At 59.8% G+C, this 20,768-nt stretch overlaps 2 protein-coding genes across 4 annotated transcripts in view; one reads left to right on the forward strand and one right to left on the reverse strand.

Annotated features, from left to right (window-relative positions):
* Window positions 1-3,871: 3,871 nt before the first annotated feature.
* Window positions 3,872-9,802, forward strand: ADRM1 (ADRM1 26S proteasome ubiquitin receptor). 2 transcript variants are annotated; one of them, XM_040247665.1, is made up of 10 exons: window positions 3,872-3,969; window positions 4,687-4,900; window positions 5,540-5,656; window positions 6,924-7,047; window positions 7,387-7,473; window positions 8,016-8,097; window positions 8,325-8,557; window positions 8,693-8,850; window positions 8,997-9,099; window positions 9,303-9,802. In XM_040247665.1, the coding sequence occupies exons 2-10, from the start codon at window positions 4,688-4,690 to the stop codon at window positions 9,407-9,409; spliced, it is 1,224 nt and encodes a 407-aa protein (XP_040103599.1). In that variant the 5' UTR covers window positions 3,872-3,969; window position 4,687; the 3' UTR covers window positions 9,410-9,802. The 2 variants fall into 2 exon arrangements, with proteins under 2 accessions (XP_040103599.1, XP_040103598.1); XM_040247664.1 differs by having other exon boundaries at window positions 3,881-3,969; window positions 6,924-7,473; window positions 9,303-9,534.
* Window positions 9,692-20,768, reverse strand: part of LAMA5 (laminin subunit alpha 5) — a 51,855-nt gene continuing 40,778 nt past the window's right edge. The window contains exons 47-80 of one of the 2 annotated variants that reach the window (XM_040247663.1): window positions 20,492-20,672; window positions 20,247-20,396; window positions 19,724-19,875; window positions 19,530-19,640; window positions 19,193-19,304; window positions 18,402-18,572; window positions 18,051-18,247; window positions 17,823-17,939; window positions 17,553-17,707; window positions 17,142-17,283; window positions 16,927-17,029; window positions 16,212-16,322; window positions 15,284-15,463; window positions 15,041-15,189; window positions 14,793-14,963; window positions 14,559-14,695; window positions 14,322-14,475; window positions 14,070-14,203; window positions 13,833-13,995; window positions 13,569-13,694; window positions 13,328-13,476; window positions 13,107-13,239; window positions 12,880-13,026; window positions 12,651-12,781; window positions 12,375-12,539; window positions 12,143-12,281; window positions 11,908-12,053; window positions 11,630-11,822; window positions 11,378-11,542; window positions 11,114-11,276; window positions 10,860-10,993; window positions 10,691-10,784; window positions 10,358-10,477; window positions 9,692-10,216 (exon numbers count right to left, since the gene is read on the reverse strand). In XM_040247663.1, the coding sequence (XP_040103597.1) occupies window positions 10,089-10,216; window positions 10,358-10,477; window positions 10,691-10,784; window positions 10,860-10,993; window positions 11,114-11,276; window positions 11,378-11,542; window positions 11,630-11,822; window positions 11,908-12,053; window positions 12,143-12,281; window positions 12,375-12,539; window positions 12,651-12,781; window positions 12,880-13,026; window positions 13,107-13,239; window positions 13,328-13,476; window positions 13,569-13,694; window positions 13,833-13,995; window positions 14,070-14,203; window positions 14,322-14,475; window positions 14,559-14,695; window positions 14,793-14,963; window positions 15,041-15,189; window positions 15,284-15,463; window positions 16,212-16,322; window positions 16,927-17,029; window positions 17,142-17,283; window positions 17,553-17,707; window positions 17,823-17,939; window positions 18,051-18,247; window positions 18,402-18,572; window positions 19,193-19,304; window positions 19,530-19,640; window positions 19,724-19,875; window positions 20,247-20,396; window positions 20,492-20,672 (4,923 nt within the window). In that variant the 3' untranslated portion in view covers window positions 9,692-10,088. Of the gene's footprint in view, window positions 10,217-10,357; window positions 10,478-10,690; window positions 10,785-10,859; window positions 11,277-11,377; window positions 11,543-11,629; window positions 11,823-11,907; window positions 12,054-12,142; window positions 12,282-12,374; window positions 12,540-12,650; window positions 12,782-12,879; window positions 13,027-13,106; window positions 13,240-13,327; window positions 13,477-13,568; window positions 13,695-13,832; window positions 13,996-14,069; window positions 14,204-14,321; window positions 14,476-14,558; window positions 14,696-14,792; window positions 14,964-15,040; window positions 15,190-15,283; window positions 15,464-16,211; window positions 16,323-16,926; window positions 17,030-17,141; window positions 17,284-17,552; window positions 17,708-17,822; window positions 17,940-18,050; window positions 18,248-18,401; window positions 18,573-19,192; window positions 19,305-19,529; window positions 19,641-19,723; window positions 19,876-20,246; window positions 20,397-20,491; window positions 20,673-20,768 lie in introns of both variants that reach the window. The other variant, XM_040247662.1, reaches the window with a different exon arrangement.

Genomic DNA, 20,768 nt, shown 5'->3' on the forward strand with positions numbered 1-20,768 from the left:
AACATCACTAATCACTGGAGAAATGAAAAACAAAGCTACAATGAGATACCACACCCATTAGGACGGCCAGTATATATATATATATATATATATATATATATATATAAAACAGAAAACAAGTTTGGGCAAGGATGTGGAGAAACAGGAAGATTTGTGCACTGTTAGTAGGAATAAAATGGTACAGCCACTGTGGCAAACAGTATGGTGGTTCCTCAAAAAATTAAAGATAGAATTACCATATGATCCAGCAATTCCATTCTGAGTATTTACCCCCAAAGAATTGAAAACAGGGCCTTGAAGGGATGTTTGTTCAGTCATGTTCGTGTGTGCTTAATCACTTTAGTCGTGTCCAGCACTTTGCGACCCCATGGACTGCAGCCTGCAGCCTGTCCATGGGATTTCCCAGGCAAGAATACAGGAATGGGTTGCCATTCCCTTCTCCAGGGGATTGTCCTTACCCAGGGATGAAACCAGGGTCTCTTATGTCTCCTGCATTGGGAGGCAGGATCTTTACCACAAGCTCCACCTGGGAAGCACGTTCACAACAGCATTATTCACAGTAGCTGAGGTGTGGAAATAACCCAAGCATTCCTGCCCTGATGAATGCATAAGCAAAATGTGGTGTAGACATACTTACAGCGGAAGATTACTCAGCCTTAGGAAGGGGATTCTGACACATGATGCAACATGGATGAAACTCGAGGACATTATGCTGAGTGACAAAAGCCAGCCACAAAAAAGACAAGTACTGTACAAATTCTGAAAGAGATGGGAATACCAGACCACCTGACCTGCCTCCTGAGAAACCTGTATGCAGGTCAGGAAGCAACAGTTAGAACTGGACATGGAACAACAGACTGGTTCCAAAGAGGAAAAGGAGTCCGTAAAGGCTGTATATTGTCACCCTGCTTATTTAACTTCTATGCAGAGTACATCATGAGAAACGCTGGACTGGAAGAAGCACAAGCTGGAATCAAGATTGCCGGGAGAAATATCAATAACCTCATATATGCAGATGACACCACCCTTATGGCAGAAAGTGAAGAGGAACTAAAAAGCCTCTTGATGAAAGTGAAAGTGGAGAGTGAAAAAGTTGGTTTAAAGCTCAACATTCAGAAAATTAAGATCATGGCATCTGCTCCCATCACTTCATGGGAAATAGATGGGGAAACAGTGGAAACAGTGTCAGACTTTATTTTGGGGGGGCTCCAAAATCACTGCAGATGGTGACTGCAGCCATGAAATTAAAAGATGCTTACTCCTTGGAAGAAAAGTTATGACCAACCTAGATAGTATATTCAAAAGCAGAGACATTACTTTGCCAACAAAGGTCCGTCTAGTCAAGGCTATGGTTTTTCCTGTGGTCATGTATGGATGTGAGAGTTGGACTATGAAGAAAGCTGAGCGCCGAAGAATTGATGCTTTTGAACTGTGGTGTTGGAGAAGACTCTTGAGAGTCCCTTGGACTACAAGGAGATCCAACCAGTCCATTCTGAAGGAGATCAGCCCTGGGATTTCTTTGGAGGGAATGATGCTGAAGCTGAAACTCCAGTACTTTGGCCACCTCATGCAAAGAGTTGACTCATTGGAAAAGACTCTGATGCTGGGAGGGAGTAGGGGCAGGAGGAGAAGGGGACGACAGAGGATGAGATGGCTGGATGGCATCACTGACTCGATGGACGTGGGTCTGAGTGAACTCTGGGAGTTGGTGATGGACAGGGAGGCCTGTGCTGCGATTCATGGGGTCGCAAAGACTCGGACACGACTGAATGACTGAACTGAACTGAACTGAATTCATGTTTTAATTTGCATTTCCCTCATGAATAATGCTGTCCACCATCCTTCCCTGCACATCAGGCCATCTGTACACCCTCCTTAGGAGATGTCTGGGCACTTCTTTGCCAGCTTCCTTGTCAACCCTCCCTGTGCCCACAGTCACTGCACCCCTTGCCTTTCACCTGGGGGAGGGTGCTGCGGCTCAGGGAGAGGGACTGGGTTTGCTTTTCTGCTGCGGGGCCCAGTTCACAGAGTCCATACTGGGGCGGGGGGCGGGGTGGGGGGTGGGGGGCCCATGGATTGGCCTCCACGATGGCCATCTGCCAGTAGCTTGTCTCCTTACTGGTTTTTCACAGAAACCAGTGAAAGTGTATAAAGCTTTCTCTTTTGAGCCTCCCAGGACACAAGCTCCCTTGGTTTGGGATAAGGAAGTACTCATTGGAGGCCCCACTGTAGTCATGCCCAGAAGTATCTTCAGGTTCTAGAAAGTTGCTTTCCCTGTGGCCTCTGCTGGCAGCTTTTGCATTTCCCAAGACTTTGGACAGTGACCCTTGCCTGCCGGTCCCTTCTCAGGGAAGCCAGGTGGTTTTCTTACTGTCTTCCTCCTGGTTTCACAGAGCTCGCGGGATGGTACTGCTGCGGATGTCGTGACCCCAGTCACAGGCCACTGAATTTCTTCACGGGTCTCTGTTCCCATCACTTTGGTCTCTGGAACTCTTTAGACTCTCAAAAACTATCAAGGATCCCCATAGAGCTTTTGCATACATGGGTTTTATCTATGGATATTTACCATATTAGAAATTTTAAAATAAATATTAATTTAAAAAACACATTTCTTATCAACATAAATATTTTAAAATGAAAACCAGCTCTATTTTTCCAAACCAAAAAAGAAAAAAGAGAGACTCTTTAGATCACAAAGCAATGGGTACAGAACTTGTGGTGTTTTATCCATCAGAATGTTACACAGGAGGTAAGGTAGACTAGGTTAGAGCTGCATGTGTCAACATGGATACATCTTAATGTTGAATAAAAGAATAGTTTTCACTTTTATACCTTTAAAAAAAAAAAAGCTTAAAAATGGATTTTACATATTGATGATGGTGGTGGTTTAGTTGCTAAGTGGTGGCGAGCTCTTGTGAGACCCCATGGACGACTGTAGCCCGCCAGGTTCCTCTGTGGTGGTGGTGGTAGGGGCCAGCTAAGTCGTGTCTTGCTCTTGCAACCCCATTGACTGTAACTTGGGGAGTCACACATCATCTGTAGCATGGTCTCCAGGTGTGTGCTGCTCTGCAGAAACTACAAAGTGTAAGTGAAGGGGAGTAAAGGCAATGGGAGGGCAGCGCTTCCGTTCCCCTCCTCCAGTGTGTGCAGGACAGCTGATTTCATTCGGTTCAGACTGCACACATTACACACCAGAGAAGGAATGAAGGAGCAGCCTCTCGGCAGATTATAGGGGGTCGGGGAGGATGGTGACACAGTCACGCCGTCACTGTTGCGGGGGGCTGGGGGACCCCCCGGGCACAGGGAGGGTGGAAGGTAGTTCTCAAGAGGGTCTGGGGCGCCGAGCAGCGGCGTTGTGCGTCGCAAGGGCTCCCAGGAGACCACCGCTCGTCGGGAGGACGCTGGGACCACGCACCTGAGTCCAGGGCTGCAGTCACCTTCCCCCAGGGACGCGAAGACAACGCACGGCCCCGCCGTCCTATGACATCCCCTCCCCTTAGCCGGCAACTACTTCCCCAGGTCTAGGAACCTGGCGTCCCGCACGGTCAGCACACCTGAGACACCTTGCCCCGCGCCCCGCAGGTGCCCCCGCCCCATTCGCTGTCCCAGATCCAACGCCAGCCGCTCTGCCTGCGACCGCTTCGCCGTTCCCGGCGTCGCCGCCAGGGGCCGCCGCCGCTCCCCTATGACACAGCAACAATAGGGGCCGCTCTGGCCCACGGGCTCCCGGCCCGCGCTTCCTCCGGAAGAGAGCCGCCGGCGCGGGGGCGGGCCTGGTGGCGAGACGGGCGGCGGCCCTCGCCAATCGCCCGCAGACTAGCGCCCGCCCCGCTCCTGACGGAGCCCAATCAGCGGCGAGAGCGGCGGGCGGGGCGGGGCGAGCGGGGTCTTCCGGCGGGGCCCGGCAGGCGCTGAGGAGGAAGAGCGAACCCGGACGGCGCCTCTCGGCGGAGTCTCGGCGCGGGCCAGGTGCGGGGTCGTCGGGGGCGGGGACGGTTATGGGGGTGGTCGGGGGCGGGGCCTGCGACGTCGGCGGTCCCCGGGCGGGCGCCGGGTCGGCTGGGGCCGCAGAGGCAGGGGGCAAGCGCGGGCTGGGGCTCTCGGGCACCCCGGCCGCCGCCCCGGGCCCGCGGCGCCCGCAGCCGAGAGTGCCGGGCGGTGGGGCCTGCGGGTGGGAGCGGGTGTTCACCCGCGCAAAGCCCTCGCCGGCCGCCGGGCTCGCGTTTCCCCAGGTGCTCGCTCGGGTTTTCTCTCCGAGGGGAGCGAGCCGACCGCGCTGCAGTTTACCGGCCGTGTGTCCGGTAGCAGCGAGGTTTAGGCCGAATTCTGGCTTGCCATCCAGCGTGTTAGCGGCCTGTCTGCCCAGCTCGAGGTTTTAAATCTTTCGGAGCCGCAGGTTAATAGATTATTTAAAATGTACGGAACGTGGTGTTGACGAGGGTCCCCAGCTGCCATGCGCTTTAGATACACAGGTAAATTTCGGGGTTTGAGAAACGGGAGCAGAAGCTGAGAACCTGGCCCCGTGGGCCGGCCCACCCCGGAATGAGTTGGCCGCAGGTGTCGGGCGTCTGAGGCCTGGCCCGGCTGCGAGAAGCGCTTTCCTTCTGCTCTTCTAGCGCAGCATTGGAGGAGGACGTTAGGGTGTCCGCGGTCGTGACCGGGCCTGCGCGGTGGTGCTTCTTTTAGGATGACGACTTCAGGAGCTCTGTTTCCAAGCCTGGTGCCAGGCTCCCGTGGGTCCTCCAACAAGTATTTGGTGGAGTTTCGGGCCGGAAAAATGTCATTAAAAGGAACTACCGTCACCCCAGATAAACGGAAAGGGCTTGTGTACATTCAGCAGACGGATGACTCCCTCATTCACTTTTGTTGGAAAGACAGGACATCGGGGAACGTGGAAGATGTAAGTGTCTGGGAGTGAACCTTGTCTTGAGGACACCTACCCCGCCGCCCCCAACGGTCAGGGCAGCGTGGTCTTCACAGTAGGACACTGCACTCTGGGCTTAAAACAACTGGTTGACAACTTGGAGTGTGTTGGTGGGGTATGTGGATGTGCTTGTGGGGTTTCTGGTCTTAACGATTATGTCCATCTCGTCTGTCACCGGGTGTACTTGTAAAGCTCTGAAGATCAGGTGCCTAAAATTGGAGAAATTTTGTAAAAATCCTAACCTTGATCACAGCCCTCTAGAAAGCTTTCTTTAGCTGTCATTTTATTCAGACAGTATCTTCTTTTGTTAAGTTCAGGAGCAGATCAGGGCTGACTTTTTAACTCTTCTTGGAATGTTGCTCCCAAAACGTCTCTATCAAAAATCCTCCAGGAGCCGGAAACCCCCCTTCCCTGTTCAGTACCGGGCCCCTCTCCTGGCCCTCACGACCTTCCTGGGGTGCCTGTGACCCTCGTTTGTCTGCCTTGCACAGACCCTGCTGGTGAGAGGCTTGGTCTCTGTGTCCTGGGGCCTCTGCCCAGCCCGCCACACAGCCCCAGGCCCGGGCCTGGCCTGTGTTTCTGGAGGTCCTGGGGCCCAGCAGTGCCTCTCTTTAGGATCTGATCATCTTCCCTGATGACTGTGAGTTCAAGCGCGTGCCACAGTGCCCCAGCGGGAGGGTCTACGTGCTCAAGTTTAAGGCAGGGTCCAAACGACTCTTCTTCTGGATGCAGGTATGCAGGTTTTGTTTACTTTTTCTCTTAAAATCTTGTCATAAAATTAGGTTAGAAATTTGCTCACGGGCCTTTGGGTTTCTGTGGGGTTTTTTTTTTCCCCCAAAACCCCTTCATATACAAGTCGTATTCCACGAAGGCAGTAATTAGGTCTGTTTTCTAATTCTATGCAGTGTATAAAATAAATGATTTGCCTGGTAGCACAGGCGCTAAAGAATCTGCCTGCAATGCAGGAGACCCAGGCTCAATGCTTAGCGTATAGGAGGTAACCAGAAAATATTGTTGTTTGATTGACCTATGTTACTTTATTTTCAAACACAATTTTTGAAAAGTGCCAGCTTATCAGAATTAGCTGTTCTAATGGTAGAATTTGCTTTCACTTACCAGCTGGTGCTGACCCTGCTTGCCATGGAACCAAAAGATTCAAGAGTGTCACCGTGTGTGGGGTGGGGGTTGTAGCGGGCTCTGCCAGAGTCCAGAGTGTGTAGCTTGGCTTTGGGGGCCCTTTCGAGGCTGCAAATCCCTGGGTCACTTACAGGAGTGATTTCTGGGCTGGGTCCCATCTCTGCCTGTGGTTTGCTGGTCTCCCAGTGCCCCCTCCAGGGTCATAAGCCCAGGCCGGAAGCTTCTCTGGGTGGCAGTGCACCCGTCATAGGTGCTCTGTCTTGAAGTTCTAGGGGTGCCCTCAGGGGGATGCTGCCTGATAACCCCCTGCATGCCCAAGTGCTCATCATCAGCACCCAGCTAACTCTGGAGGGCTGCAGGCCAGGGCTGGTTGGTGACAGTGGTGTGATAACAGGGTTATTTTACAGCATTTCATGCATTGAAGGATTTGAGGTTTTATTTTACTTTTTTAAAAAAAAAACTTTGACTTGGGGTTTGATAGAAAACAGCAAAATTCTGTAAAGCAATTATCCTTCAGTAAAAAATAAATCAGTTAAAAAAAAAGTTTGACAACCATTTTTAAAGTCTATTGAATTTGTTACAATATTGCTTCCTGTTTTATATTTTGTTTTTTCGGCCCTGAGGCATGTGGGATCTTAGGTCCCTGACTAGGGCTTGAACCCTCACCCCCTGCAGTGGAAGGTGAAGTCCTAACCACTGGACCACCAGGGACAGCCGGGATTTGTGGTTTAAGACGGTCACACTCAGGGCCTCATCCTGGGAGATAGGGTTCCTTGTGTGCCAAGTGCTCCTAGCGCATCAGTCTCCCCCCGTAAGATGGGTGGGCTGCTCAGTTGTGCCTGTTGCTGTGTCCTCCCCACAGGAGCCCAAGACGGACCAGGATGAGGAGCACTGCCGGAAAGTCAACGAGTATCTGAACAACCCGCCGATGCCCGGAGCCCTGGGGGCGAGTGGGAGCGGAGGCCACGAGCTGTCTGCGCTGGGCGGTAATGGTCACCTTCCCGGATGTGCTGTGAGGTTGGAGTCGGTTTCCGCTGACGTGGATCCTGGGTGGTGTGGGCCGGTGGCTAAGCGGAGGTGGAGGATCCAGGTTAGGAGCCCCCTGGGGCGGTTCCAGAGTTGGTCGTTGCTCCTGTCTTCAGTTGGTGACCCATCTGTGAGCCCTATTGCGCTGGCTCCTGGCAGGAGACACTCAGCGCACAGCTCAGGGGCAGCTGAGATGGGGGCCGCCCCCAGAACCGTGGCGGTGGCGGAGGGGTGGGGGCAGACCCAGCTGGAGGCCCCTGGCCACCGCAGCCCCGATCTGAGCACTTTCTGTCCTGCAGGGGAGGGTGGCCTGCAGAGCCTGCTGGGGAACATGAGCCACAGCCAGCTCATGCAGCTCATCGGACCTGCCGGCCTCGGAGGACTGGGTAACACACCGCGGGCTTGGGAGCCTCTTAGTAACAGAGTCAGGCAGCTTGCAGCTTCTAGTCAGCTCTGTCTGAGCCATGTCTGTGTGCTGGCTTCCCTGGGCAGGGGCCTGGTTTGCCTTAGAGATTGACCTGGCTCCAGGTCCCCCAGGGAGGACATAATTCCATACTTCAGGGGAGCACAGCTGGCTGAGGAGCAGGGCTTAAGAAAGTGGGACAGGGATCCTGCCTGGGCCCCCTGGTCTCTCAGGTTGGCTTGTCTGTTGGGGAAACGCTTGTTACTTTGTACTGAATTTGGACTCTGTCCTTGAACCAGGGTGTGTGCGTTGGTAGTGTCATGGGATGGAGAAGTGATAGATTTAGTGGGTTAAGCTGCCAGAACATGCCTGAGGAGTCCAGCCCTGGACCCCAGCAGACAGGCTCTCTCTGCTCCTTCCCCTGCTTGTCCCTGAGCTGTAGTGCTGGGTGGGTCTGCTCTGTGGTGGGGGAGGGGGCCTCCGGCCAGGCGTGAGTGTTGAACTGTGTGTCCTTGCTCCTTGCAGGTGGCCTGGGGGCCCTGACCGGGCCGGGCCTGGCCAGCTTACTGGGGAGCGGAGGGCCTCCGGCAAGCAGCTCTTCATCCAGGTGAGCCTCACCCCTGGCTCTCTGGTTTCACCAGGTGTTGCCTCCTTCACAGAGGCTGGACGTAGGAGATGCTGAAGGACAGAGTAGGCACCTGGGGAGGCTCTGTCCTTTTCATGGTTCAGACTTCTCCCAGAGACCTGGCAGCACAAGGAGGTCTGGGGCAGGATGGATGTGTTGTGGTACCTTTGTGGGCATGTCGCCCTCCAGTGTTCCCTCGCTCTCCCCAGCTCCCGGAGCCAGTCAGCAGCGGTCACCCCGTCCTCCACCACCTCCTCCACTCGCGCCACCCCAGCCCCTTCCGCTCCAGCAGCTGCCTCAGCGACCAGCCCGAGCCCCGCGCCCAGTTCAGGTGACGGAGCCAGCACAGCAGCCAGCCCCGCCCAGCCCATCCAGCTCAGCGACCTGCAGAGCATCCTGGCCACCATGAGTGTGCCGGCTGGGCCGGGAGGCGGCCAACAAGGTAACACTGAGCCTCTGCCCCTGCCTCTCGCCTCACCACACCATGCCTGGAAGTTCCACAGCTGAGTGTCACTGTTCTCCCTCATGGGCATCCTGGCTGGCCTCCAGCCGCTGACGGCCACTGCTTGTGCCCTAGTTGACCTGGCCAGCGTCCTGACACCTGAGATCATGGCCCCCATCCTTGCCAACGCCGATGTCCAGGAGCGCCTGCTGCCCTACCTGCCATCAGGGGAGTCCCTGCCGCAGACCGCGGAGGAGATCCAGAACACGCTGACCTCACCCCAGTTCCAGCAGGTAGACACGTGGCGCAGGTGTCCTGCGGGAAGCTTGGTGTAGGGGACACTGGCCCGCCTGCAGCACAGCCCCTGGCATCAAGCATCTTGGTTCCTGAGGTCCCCTTCAGCGCTCTCATGGACTCAGGTGCCTGGCTTTTCCCACAGGCCCTCGGCATGTTCAGTGCGGCCTTGGCCTCAGGGCAGCTGGGCCCCCTCATGTGCCAGTTTGGGCTGCCCGCGGAGGCTGTGGAGGCTGCCAACAAGGGTGGTAAGTACCTGCGCCCCCACCCCTCGGTCACAGGTGAGGCAGAGATTGTCTTCTTGTAGTTGAAAAGAAAGGCTTCCCCCATGTGCAGAGGATGCCTAGTCCGATGACCCTGGCCTCCATCTGGCTTTCACCTCCCGTCCCCCGGTCAGCAGTGCTGGGCCCAGGGCTGGAAAGGTCACGTCAGGCTTTTTAATGTGTTTTAGACGTGGAAGCATTTGCCAAAGCCATGCAGAATAGCGCCAGCCCCGAGCAGCAGGAGGGCGATGGGAAGGACAAGAAGGACGAAGAAGAGGACATGAGCCTGGATTAGGTTGCCTGCAGCCACGAGGGCTCAACCCCCAGGTCATTTGGCCTCAGTAGTGGCGTTTGTGATCACACCCTCTCACCTCTGCCCCAACGTGCTAATCAGTAAAAGTCTTTTCTTTTATCTGCCAACTCTGGATTGTCTGCGTGCCAGGGTGGGCTGACGGGAGTTGGGTGCAAGAAGCTCCTCTGGGCCTGCGTTCCGACTCAGAGGGACAGTCGTGCTGGGCTCGGGCCTCCAGACCCGCTGGGCTGCTTTTCTTTTTCTACATTTAAAGTCGACACTCAATTACACAAGTTACTTTTTAATTTTTGTTTCAAGAAGCAGGGGGGCCAGTGATTTATAGCTTTCCTATTATTGAATATTGGTGGAAGGGAAATTTCATAATTAAATTGAAAGATAAAAAATACAGTGTTATTTACCCTTTCCTTTAGAAAGTCAGACATAACTTAAAACCACTCCCAGAAATAAGACTTTATTACCCATAGAATCTGGAATCTAGATAAATACACACAGACTTCATCTAAGAAGCCAACTGAGGGTGGTGGTGTCTGCACGTTGGGTGGAGGGGCTGGGGGTTCTGGGGGGCAAGACCCTGCCTGATGGGGCAGACCACCTGTTGACTCCAGAAGACCCCCTCGTGCGGCTGCTGGAGCTGTCGGCTGGGGTTCCGGGGGCGGCTGTGCTACGTGGCTGGGCAGCCGCTGGCCCCCACTGCCCCCTGCACGCCCGCAGTGCGAGGCCAGGTGACAGACACCTGGTTCAGTACCAGATTCCGCATGCAGCCGTTGTAGGGAGGCCATTTCCAGGGTTCTGAGGGAGGGGAGGACAGGGCCCGGTTGGAGCAGAGGCTCGTGTCTCATCAGGCCTGGGCTCCCTGCTCTCAACCTCAGCGCCTGGTGCCCAGGGCAGCCTTCCCCCTCCCCCTGCCCCCCAGGCCAAGGCTGCACTCACCCGGCAGGCCCCCGAGATGTAGCGGCACCAGGGTGTTGGCCCAGGTGGCCGGCGCCGGGCCCAGGGTGTGGTTGCTCTGCTGGTCCACCTCCAGCCGGAGCACGTTCCCGCCTTTGGTCACTGCAAGCACAGCTTCCTTGTGACCGGGCCAGGAGGATCTCACGAGCCACAGGGCCAGGGGCTATTCACCCTGTTTCTTTTGCTTTAAGTCCCTGCCACCCTCCCTGCTGGGGCCCTGCAGCTGACCCCTGCCAAGTCCCTCCAGGCTTGACTCTGCAGCAGGTGGGGGTCAGGAGTGTCTCCAACCCCCAGCTGGGAGAGGCCCCGGCTCACCTGCCAGTCGGTGCCAGTGCCCGTCACACAGTGCTGCGGGGCGTGTTACCAGTGTGGAGAACTCACCAGCGCCGTCGTTTGCCCAGAGCAGGACCTAGGGGTGTGAGAAGTCAGGAGGGCCCTGCCAGCCCTGATCCCACCCTGAGGCTGTGCCTCACACCTGTCTTACCTGCTTCCCCAGCACCTGCAGCTCTAGGTACGGGGGCATCTGGCCCCGGCCCAAGTGGAAAACCAGGCCGGTGGCTGTCTGGGGCCGCACCTCCAGCTCCAGGGCCACGTCGGGCAGTGTGGCCCCCAGGGTGTCTGCAAGGAGGGGCCGTGAGGGGGAGAGCTTCGGTCCCAGGCCCCACCCTTTCTGGGTGTCACTGTTCTGCCCCCCCGGCCACCCCAAGAGGACTGAGAGGGCACCAATGAGGGGCAGACCTAGAGTGATGGCTCCCCCGCTGCCTGTGAAGAACAGGCCCTTCTCCAGGGGCCCTGAGAAGCAGGGTGTGACCCCCACCATCCGCGTGGGGGCCCCCAGGAGCCGCCCATCCAGCCTCAGCCTCTTCACACAACCCCTGAACCCAGGGCTGCTGATGGCCACCTGTGGGAACAGAGTGAGCTGGGGTCAGGCCCTTGGGGTGCTAGGAAGATGGATAGCATCTGGCTGGGGAGGGGTGGGAGGCTAGGCGAGGTGGTGCTCACTGGGAGCCTGGGGTTGTGGCTGCCGGCGGGAAGGCCCCCCACAAAGAGTGTGTGTGGCCGGGGGCCCTGCTGCCCCTGGTGCTGCCAGCCTGGCCCCTCCTGGCTCTGGGCCCAGACCCTGTCTGTCACCAGCTGGATGCGACTTTTCTCCCAGCGCACAGACACCTGGGGGTGAAGAGAGGCACATCAGGGTGGGAGTTCCCAGATGCCCCCCCTACCTCCCGCCCCGTGTCCCCTCTCCCAGCCCCTCACCGTATGCCACTGGCCAGTGCGTGAACGCTGGTGGCTCTGGACTCGGAGCTGGGGCCCAGGGCCTTCAGTCTGAGCTACAAAACGTCTGTGGTTCAGGAAGAGAACTAGGGAGGGGCTGCTGGCTGTCTGGGGGACAGCAAGGAGCAGGAGCCCTCGGGGGGCGTGTGGGCGGACGAGCATGGAGAGCTGTGACCTGGAAGCCAAGCACGGGCATCAGCCTTGTGCCCTACCTCCACCCCACCGTGGAACCCCCCACCCTGGTCCCCACCCAGGCTTACCAGTCACTGGGGGAGGCTGGAACATGTGCAAACTCCAGGTAACTGGTCAGGGGACCCCCAAACTGGTAGGCGTCTCGGATGGTCCTGAGGGACCCAGGTGGCAAGCAGGCAGAGTCCTGGGCAGGCTGCCGGCTTCGGCGGGCAGCCTGGTGGGGGTCGGATGGGGGTGCAGGAACATGAGGTAGCTTTCTGCCCACTCCAGCCCCGCCACCCACACCCCTCCTGTGTACCCTACCTTCCGAGACACAGTGGCCCGCAGCCCTTGTGGGACCTGCTCCAAAAGCTGGGTGAGAGGGTCTGGGGCGCAGCCTGAGCTCACGTTGAAGCTGCCCAGGTTCTCCTGCAGGTCAAACACGCGCTGAGGCCCCAGGAGCCTGCAGAGGGTGAGGGGTGCAGGTCAGTGGCTGGGGCCAAGTCAGCAGGTTCTTGCCAGCAAACACCACCCCCCCCATGCCCACTCCACTCACCGCAGCACAAAAACATTGCTGATGCAGCCACTGAAGTTACCAATGTCACTGGACTTGGGCGAGCCCCCCAGGAGGAGCTGAGGGGCCCCCTCGGGCTGAGGCTGGGGCCGTGGCCCCCGGTAGGGCTTCATCTCCTGAAGCTGGTCGTCCACATAGAGCCAGACCCTGGTGGGGAGAGTGGTGTTTCCCCACCCTGCTGCCCAACCTGCAGAGCATTGTCCCTAAACCCTCAGCTCTGCACCCCCTCCCTAAAGAGGCCAGGTAAGCCAGGCTCACCCCGTGCTGTTGCTGTAGAAAGTGACGTAGTGGGGGGCCCCATCATCAAAACGCTCTTGTGTCTTCAGCTCAGTCCTGGCCAGCCGAAGGGTCACGTGACCCTGCTGCAGGATCACCTCGCATGGCCCACCCTACGGAGCATGGTTGGGTCAGTGAGCCAGGCTAGGGGCCCAGACTCCCTCTGGCCACACACCCCCACCCTGGTGCCCTGGAGGTGGGGCAGACGCACCAGGGACTCTCGTTGGAAGAGCAGAGCGCTGTCCTGGCTGCTGCGGAAGCCAAAGCCAGAGTAGACATCACCCGTGAGGGGCACGGCATCGCTGGGGAGTGCCAGGCGCAGGAAGCCGTGGCCGTGGAAAGTCATGGCCCGTCCCACCTGTGGGCAGGGCGACCGTGAGGGCCTGCGGTGGCAGCCGGAAAGGACATGCATGCGGCCAGGGGCGGGAGGGGGCTCACCAGCAGATCAGTGGTGCAGCCGGCACTGACGCCCGTGGTGTTCAGCCTCTTGAGATCCACGTACTTGCCCAGGGCCTTGATGCCCTTGATACAGCCTCGCACGGAGCCTCCAGAGGGGAAGAGCTGCCGCAGGCTTGCAGGCACCAGTGTCCATGGGATGAGCCGCACTGGTGGCCTCCCCAGGCCCTACCGTCCCACCCCCACCCCAGGCCAGTGCTCACCTGGCAGGCAGTTGGCTGGGCGGCACGCCTCCCAGGTAGTAGGCGTCGGCCAGCTCCAGCACGTTCTCCTGCTCCACGCTGAACACCGTGGTCCTCTCCACGCGCACCAGCACACGCTTCCGGTTGCCCCCCAGCAGGAACAGCTGGATCTGGGAGGCGCCGGCACAGGTGGGCACCTTCAGAGGAGCTGCGACCCCCACTGTCCCTCCCCACCCAGGGCCTCCTCTGAACCTGGCCTTACCGCCTTGCTGGTTGCAGTCAGCTGTGGCGGAGGTTGCTGCAGCGGGTCGGCCTCCTTCAGGCCCGCGCCAAAATCATAGAGGAGCACTAGTTTGCCTTCTTGCACAGCCAGGCACAGGAACTGGTCCTGGGGAAAGGGGAGGGTCAGCACAGCTAGGTGGGCGGGGGAGATGGCACGGACAGCAGGCAGGCAGGGGCATGGACAGCTGGCAGGCGGGGGGCGTGGATGGTGGGGGTAGGATAGGGGCATGGACAGCGGACATGCCTGATGCTGCAGGAAGAAGATGATGCCGCTGTAGGACACGAGCCGCAGCTCCTGGTCGAAGCGTTTGGTGTTGCTGAGCTGGCTCTCCATGCTGATGCGGGCAAAACCAGAGCCGTCCAGGTAGGAGCCATCTGTGAGCCACGGGTCCCCGGTCGACTTGGAGCTGCGGGTCAGAAGTGGGAGGGTCAGCTGAGGGTGGGCAGAGTCAGAGTGAGGGTCGGCTCAGACCACACGTACCGGGCACAAGGCTTGTCCACAGCTGTGTCCAACTGGAAGGTTTTCTCGAAGTTGTAGAGACTGACCACCTCCTCATTGAGTGTGTCCAGTTCGATGCAGCCCCGGTAGCCAGGGAAGCGTAGGGGTTTGGGGGGCTGTGGGCACAGTGCGTGGTCAGGGCAGACCCCAAGGGGAGCTCGGGCCAGACATTAAGTAGGACTTCACGGGACAGGCGGGCAGGGTGGCTTGCGCACCCAGGCCGGCCAGGCTCACCGTGAAGTTGCTGGGGTAGCCCCCCACGTAGAAGACAAAATCATCCGGCTGGACATTGAGCAGCCCCTCAGCCCCAGGGGCCACCGTGTCGCCCTTGGTCTCTTGGACCATCCGATTCTCCACCGTGACAGACATGCGGCCGAACTGGAGGATCCTGAGGGCAGAGGTGGGAGGTGAGGTGTGGACACGTGGCCACATTCGGAGGTGGGGGAGTGCTGTGGGGACTGGGTGTCCTACCTGTCGATGCTGATGGCCGCAAACTGCTCCCCAATGTCCTCGTCGATGCTGAGGGTCGCAGGCCCTGCCCCACCGAGGCGGTACACCCAGTGTATCCTCTGGCCCCGCAAAGCCACACCCATGTAGTCTCCGGTGGCCTGGGCGATAGGAGACCCAGTGGGGCAAGGCCTCGGGTGCCCCACCTGCGCCAGCCTGGCGCCCAGCTCCACCTAACCCGCAGAGCCCGCCTGCTACCTGGCGGCCGCCCATGTACAGCACAAACTGGTCCCCCGTGACCTGGCCAGCTGTGGGCTCTGGGCTCTGCAGGTAGAACTTGAGGGCAGTGTAGGAGGCGAGGTTGGTGAGGTCCCGAGGGGTGCGCAGCTGCACCCCTGAGCTCCCGTTGAACTTCATGGGCACCTTGACCTGTGGGGACACACGGCCCATCAGTGTCTGCCTCCTGGTCTCCCAGATGCCCACCTGGCCCTGGCACTCGCACTCACCTTGCTGGCAGCACCACGGGCCTGGGCAATGAGCTCCCGCACACGGCCGATACTGGCTGTCAGAGCCAGGCTGGCGTTGTGTGCCCCGCGGTCCTGCAGGAGGTTTAGCTTGGCCAGCAGCTGTGGCAGCGTCTTTTCCAGGGTGGACACTGCAGGCAGGGAACAGAGGGGAAGGAGGCCCTGCGTGCCTGGCCTGCCCACCCTGGCCCACCCACTGTCGGGGAACCGTGCCCCAGGACCCACCTGAACGGCCAGCATCAAGCACCACACGGTCCAGGTCCTGGCTCTGCAGCCCCTTGTACTGGCCCTGCCACTGCTCCACGTTCCGGTGCATGTCCTGAAGCCGGGACTGCACGCGGGCAGCTGTGTCCTGGGCCTCGGCAGCCACAGCCTTGGCATGGGCTATCTTCTTGCTTGTCTCGTCTGCAGTGGGCCGTGTGCAGGCTCAGTGAGGGGGGCCCTCATCCCCATCTGGGGAGACCACTAAGACCCTCTGACAGAACCAGCAACAGGGAATTAACCCCTGCCCCCCTGCCTCATGAGAACCCCAGGGCGGTGGAGACTCACCTGCCACCCCCTCCCAGATAGACAGCCCTCCTGTGCCAGCCACATGCCTGAGTGGAGTCCCCTGAGGCCTGCTTGAGTCATCTCAGCCTCATCTCCCCCTGGTGGGTCCCCCACTCCACCACTCCATCTCTCCTGAGGTCCTTCCGGAGTCCCCGTGGCTCCCAGGCTGGTAGGCAGGGTCCCTCTCAAGTCAGCAGGGATCCTTCCTGTGCCCTGAGCCCTCCCGGACCCTTGAAGTGTCTCCTGGGCGTCCAGCTCCAGCCACACTGATCTCTGCTGCTGCTGCCCCCTCTGAGCCCACCGAACACCTGTACCCTCCCCGCCCGCTCCACGTCCTCTCTCCAAATGCTCCCCCTTCCTCCTGGTTTCACTTGCTACCCAGGCTGATGTTGGGGGTGACGTTTGTTTGGTGTCTGGTTCCTGACCAGAAGCAAGTCCTTAGGATTGGGGAAGAGTCCCTAGGGTTGGAACCACTCTGGCTTCCCTCCTGGATGGTGACCCCACTGGACAGGCAGGGCTGGTGGGGTGATGCCTGTGTGGGCAGGTGCCCCTTTAGCTCCGGGGACAAGAGGTGGGGGAAGTGCAGGGAGGAGCCCCACCCTACCTGTGTCCATAGCCAGCATGGCTTGTACCTCCCGGACACGGGCCGCCAGCTGTCCCTTCCTGGCCCGGGCATCGCGGAGCTGGGTACCAGTGTCCTGGAGGGTGGCCCGTGCTGTGGGGGAGACAGCTTCAGTCCTGAGGAGCCCCCGCCCCCACAGTGCAGGCACAGCCACTTCTGTTCTCTTGACCAGGGAGCGCTAAGGCTCACACACACACAGTCAGAGGGAGATACTTGGGCACAAGGGCCATCGGCTTGGGGGTAAGCACTGCACCCCAAGTCTCAGAGCAGCCTCCTAGGCCCACAGTAAATGCAACCGTCCCCATTTTATAGGTGAAACAATGGAGACTCAGAAAAACTAAGCCACTGCGCATGGCAACCCTGAGGTGCTCACAGCAGAGGGCACACACACACCCCCGCCTGGCCCTCCCCCCTGGCCTGGCACACACACGGCCCTCAGCCAGGACAGCAGAACCATCAGCTGGTTCTTGTGTCCTCTCCCCAGGCCCTTCCATGTCCTGGGGCCTTGTCACAAAGTCAGGGTGGGTGGGCCTCTGCAGGGCTCCAGGAGCGAACTTGCCCGGGCAGTGGGGAAAATTCACATCCATGGCAGCTGCCAGCCTGACTCTCACAGTGACAATCCACGAATCCCCACACAACATAGCTGAAGGGCAAGAGTCCCACAGAGCTGGGATGCCCCTCGGGACATGACTCTCACCGAGGTCCAGTCTCCGCTGCTCCCCCAGGACGGCCTCCTCCAGGGCACTGCTGTTAGCCAGCAGTTCCTGGGCCCGGGGCGCCAGGCCCCGCTGCACCACCATCTGCAGACGCGGGGATAGGATATGGTTTAGCCCTGCCTAGAGGAGCTGCCAGGAACAGGGGCTGCAGCCAGGGCTGCGGGTGGGGGTGGGTGTGGGAGGGTCCGGGCCTCACCGCCCACGTGTGGCTCGCCTGCTGCCGGGCCTGGTCAGCAGCGCCCTCGGCAGCCTGCACAGCTTGTAGAATGCTGCTGTAGGCGTTGGCGGCCTCAATGGCCCTCTGGATAAAGCGGTCCTGGTTGACTCCTTGGATGATGCTGTGAGGGGAGGCCAGGGAAGGTCTGAGGCTGGAGTGGGGGCTCAGCCCAGCTCACGGGCCTCCCCATCACAGCTGCTGGGCCTGCCTGCCTGCTGGCCCCAGACTCCTAGGTCATGACCCTCCACCACCCAGTGTAACTTTTCTGCTCCTATCTGCCAACCTGGGCCCCAACTTCTGCCCAGCCCTACAGGAACAACGGCTGCTCCGCTGAAGAGCCTTTGCAAACCAGCTCTGCCCCACCCACGGCACCCTGTTTGGGTCCCATACCTGGAAAGGTTGAGCGCCAGCTGGTCCAGCTGCCATGCGTGGGCTTCAGCGGCCTCTACCAGTTCTAGTTTGCTGCTTGCTGGGGAGAAGGCATGCATCTTCTCAAGCAGTGGTGTCCGGGCACCGTCCAGGCTGGCAGCAAGGTGCTCATACTCCTGGGGTGAGGGGTATGTAAGGGGAGACCCTCGTCCCCATCCCTGCTCACCCAAACCTGATCTGGGCGTGCCCGCCCCCACTGAGTATGCAGCCCTTGGGGAGGGGGTTGCTCACCTCCCTGGCCTGGTCCATGCCACGCAGAAGCTCACCCACCCGGGCCAGGGTGTCTCTGGCAGCCTGCAGAGTAGCCCCCAGAGTGGCATTGTCCCGGGACAGCTCCTGCTTCCGTTGCTGGAAATGATGGGGAGAGCATGGGAGGTAACAGAACAGAGGTGAGGTGGGAAAGTAAAGGGGTAGGGATGACGAGGTGACGAGTCTGAGGGGGCGGGGCCAGCTCTCTACCAGGGCTTCCTCCAGGCGCTCCTGGTTGCGGCTGTTGAGCTCCTCTGCCTCCCGTGTGGTGCCCACTGCCCGGTTCAGGGCCTCCCGCAGGTCCATGAGTCCGGCCTCATGCCGGGCCAGCTGGTCTCGGGTGTGTGTGACCAGCGCCTGGTTTCTCTCCCAGCGTCTGGTCAGCTGCTCCTGCACACGGTCCAGCACTGGCAAGGCCCAGGGTAGGAATGGTCACTCGGGCAGTGCCCCCCGGTGCCTGCCAGCCCCCATCCGCCCTACCAAGCTGATGGGACGCCAGTCTGGACTGGCCTCAGCCCCAGAGCCCTCCCCACTCTGCCCTGCTGGGCGGACCCCACTCACATCGCTGGGCCTCCCCCAGCTCGGCCTCAGCAGCTGCTCGTGGAATCCCCAGGTCGCGTGCCCGCATCTCCTGGAGCAGCCGCTCCACTTCGGCCAGGACCCGGCGCAGCTGCTCACCCGATGGGATTGAGGCATTGGCTGGTGCCAGGCCGCCCGTCTGGGACTCTAGCTCTGTGGGGGTTTGGGGAACGGGCTGTCAGGACCCAGGGCTAGCCTGCTGCCAGGCAGAACTCCGCCCACTAGCTTCCATCCAGAAGCCCCTGGCCAAGCCTCTTCAGACACTCCACACATGAGCTGGCAGGCCCTGGACAGAGATCCTGCTCCAGGCCACGACTCTTGAGGCCTGCCTGGCCCCTGGTCCATGTCCCCTCACCTCCCGCAACCCCCACGGCAATACCCCCACCACTCCCTCTGCTCAGCCCACTCCTTGGCCCCCTGGTTTAACCATCCCTCCTCCCAGCCCAGTGCTCAGTTGCAATTTCATCTTCTAGACCCTAGCCTGGGCCTGGTCCCTGCTGATCTCTTCTTGTGACACGTGTCAGGTTGTAACTAAGGCTCACCCACCACTTTTACCACTTTGCAGGGACCACCTGCCCTCTTGTTCTGGCCACATGGGCTGCCCCTCTCCCCTCCCTACTCAGACCTGCTGTTTCTGTGACCAGGGCACCATCTCCCTATCTAAACACCCCAAAGTGTGTTTAGAGGCCAAGCCCCCAGAGGCACACCCCTGCCCTCAGCTCGGAACATCACTGCTCAACTCTCCCCACCCGCCCAGCTGGGCCAGCGCCTACCGCTCAGGGCAAGGTCCACAGCCCGGACGGCTGCCAGCAGCGTCTGTGCCTGGCCCAGCGTGGCCTCGGTGCTGTCCAGTAGTTGGCTGGCCTGGGCTCGGGCTCTGGTGGCCTGTGCACAAAGTGCCCCATCAGGCCTCAGCCCCTGCTGGCTGAGGAAAGCCTGGGAGCCTGGGGAGGGACCTTGAGCCTAAGCCGAAGGTCAGGGGTGATTCTGGATGGTTTGGGGCCTGAGGAGAGAGACTTCTCAGGGAGGGTTTTGCTGAGAGGGAGTGGGGGCTTCTCTGGAGGAGGACTGTTCCAAGGGGTTCTGGGGCGGGAGTCCCCAGGGACTTGCCTGGCCATCCAGATGCTGAGTGTCCTGCCCAAGGCTTGAGATCTGTTGTTCCAGTGCCTCCAGCTGCTGTGTGGTCTCATAATGGGGACCCGGGGGGCTCCGGAGCTGGCTCTAAGGGAGAAGGTGAGCCTGTGACCCAGGACAGGTAGGCTGGGGGCCAGGAGAGGGTGCCTGGGGGTCGGGCAGGGCAGTACCTGCAGGTCAGTGATGGAGGCGTTCAGCCTGTGCAGCCTGGCCCAGGCCACAGAGCTGGCGTTGATGCCACTCAACTGCTCCCGGATGGCAGGGAGGAGGGCGCCGGCCCGCTCCAGGTCGTCCAGGAGCAGGACCACACAGTGGTCACACACTGTAGGCAGGGGCAGGTGGGTGCGGGGTGAGGGAGCAGGGAGGGCGGGGCCAGCAGAGGGTCACAGGGGCATCAGCATGGTAGAGATGGTCAGTGGGGCTCACAGAGATACAACAGGGGTTCTGAGCTGCGCTGAGGGGGACGAGGTGAGTGGGAGGTCAGAGGTTAGCATGGGGGTCTCAGGATCAACAGAAGGACAGTTATGGGGTCTCAGAAAACAGAGGGAGAGCTAGGGCCAGAGGGCTGCTCTGGAAGTCGAGATGAACGTCAGGGTCACCAGGTCAGCAGGGGGCTGGGACCTGCACTGCCCCAGGGCAGGGTGAGCAAGGTGTGTTCCGGTGGCCAGAGCAGTGGGCAGGGCAGGGACACACCTTCACAGTGCACACCGTGGCCCCCAGGTCCTCCCGGCACGGGCACCTGGTGCTGGTGGCTGCAGGTCTCACAGCGTTCCCCACTGAGCCCAGGAGGGCACGTGCAGCGGCCCGTGTGCAGGTCACAGTGGCCCCCCTGGCACTGGCAGCCTTGGGTAGGAGGGGCGGGAGAGGCGGGGTGAGTAGCTGGCTGAGGACCCTGGGGGTACTCGCCATCCCAAGGTACTCCGCCTGCTCGCACTCACGCCTGCAGCCCTGCTCGGGGAGCCCCCAGTGGCCAGGGGCACACTCGCGACACTGGGGTCCCCCCGTCCCTGGCCGGCAGTGGCACTGCCCACTTTGGGGGTGGCATTCGGAACTCTCGGCGGCTGGTCCACAGGCGCATGGGCGGCAGCCCTCGCAGCCCTCGAAGCCAAAGTGTCCTTCCTGGGGGCACAGACTGCAGTCACGGCTCTGCCCAGCCCTCAAAATCCACCTTCCTTCAGCCCTGGAGCCATGAGGCCCCGCCCACACAAAGCCCCT

Source organism: Oryx dammah, unplaced genomic scaffold (genome assembly GCF_014754425.2).
Source record: "Oryx dammah isolate SB20612 unplaced genomic scaffold, SCBI_Odam_1.1 HiC_scaffold_10, whole genome shotgun sequence".
Taxonomy (NCBI): domain Eukaryota; kingdom Metazoa; phylum Chordata; class Mammalia; order Artiodactyla; family Bovidae; genus Oryx; species Oryx dammah.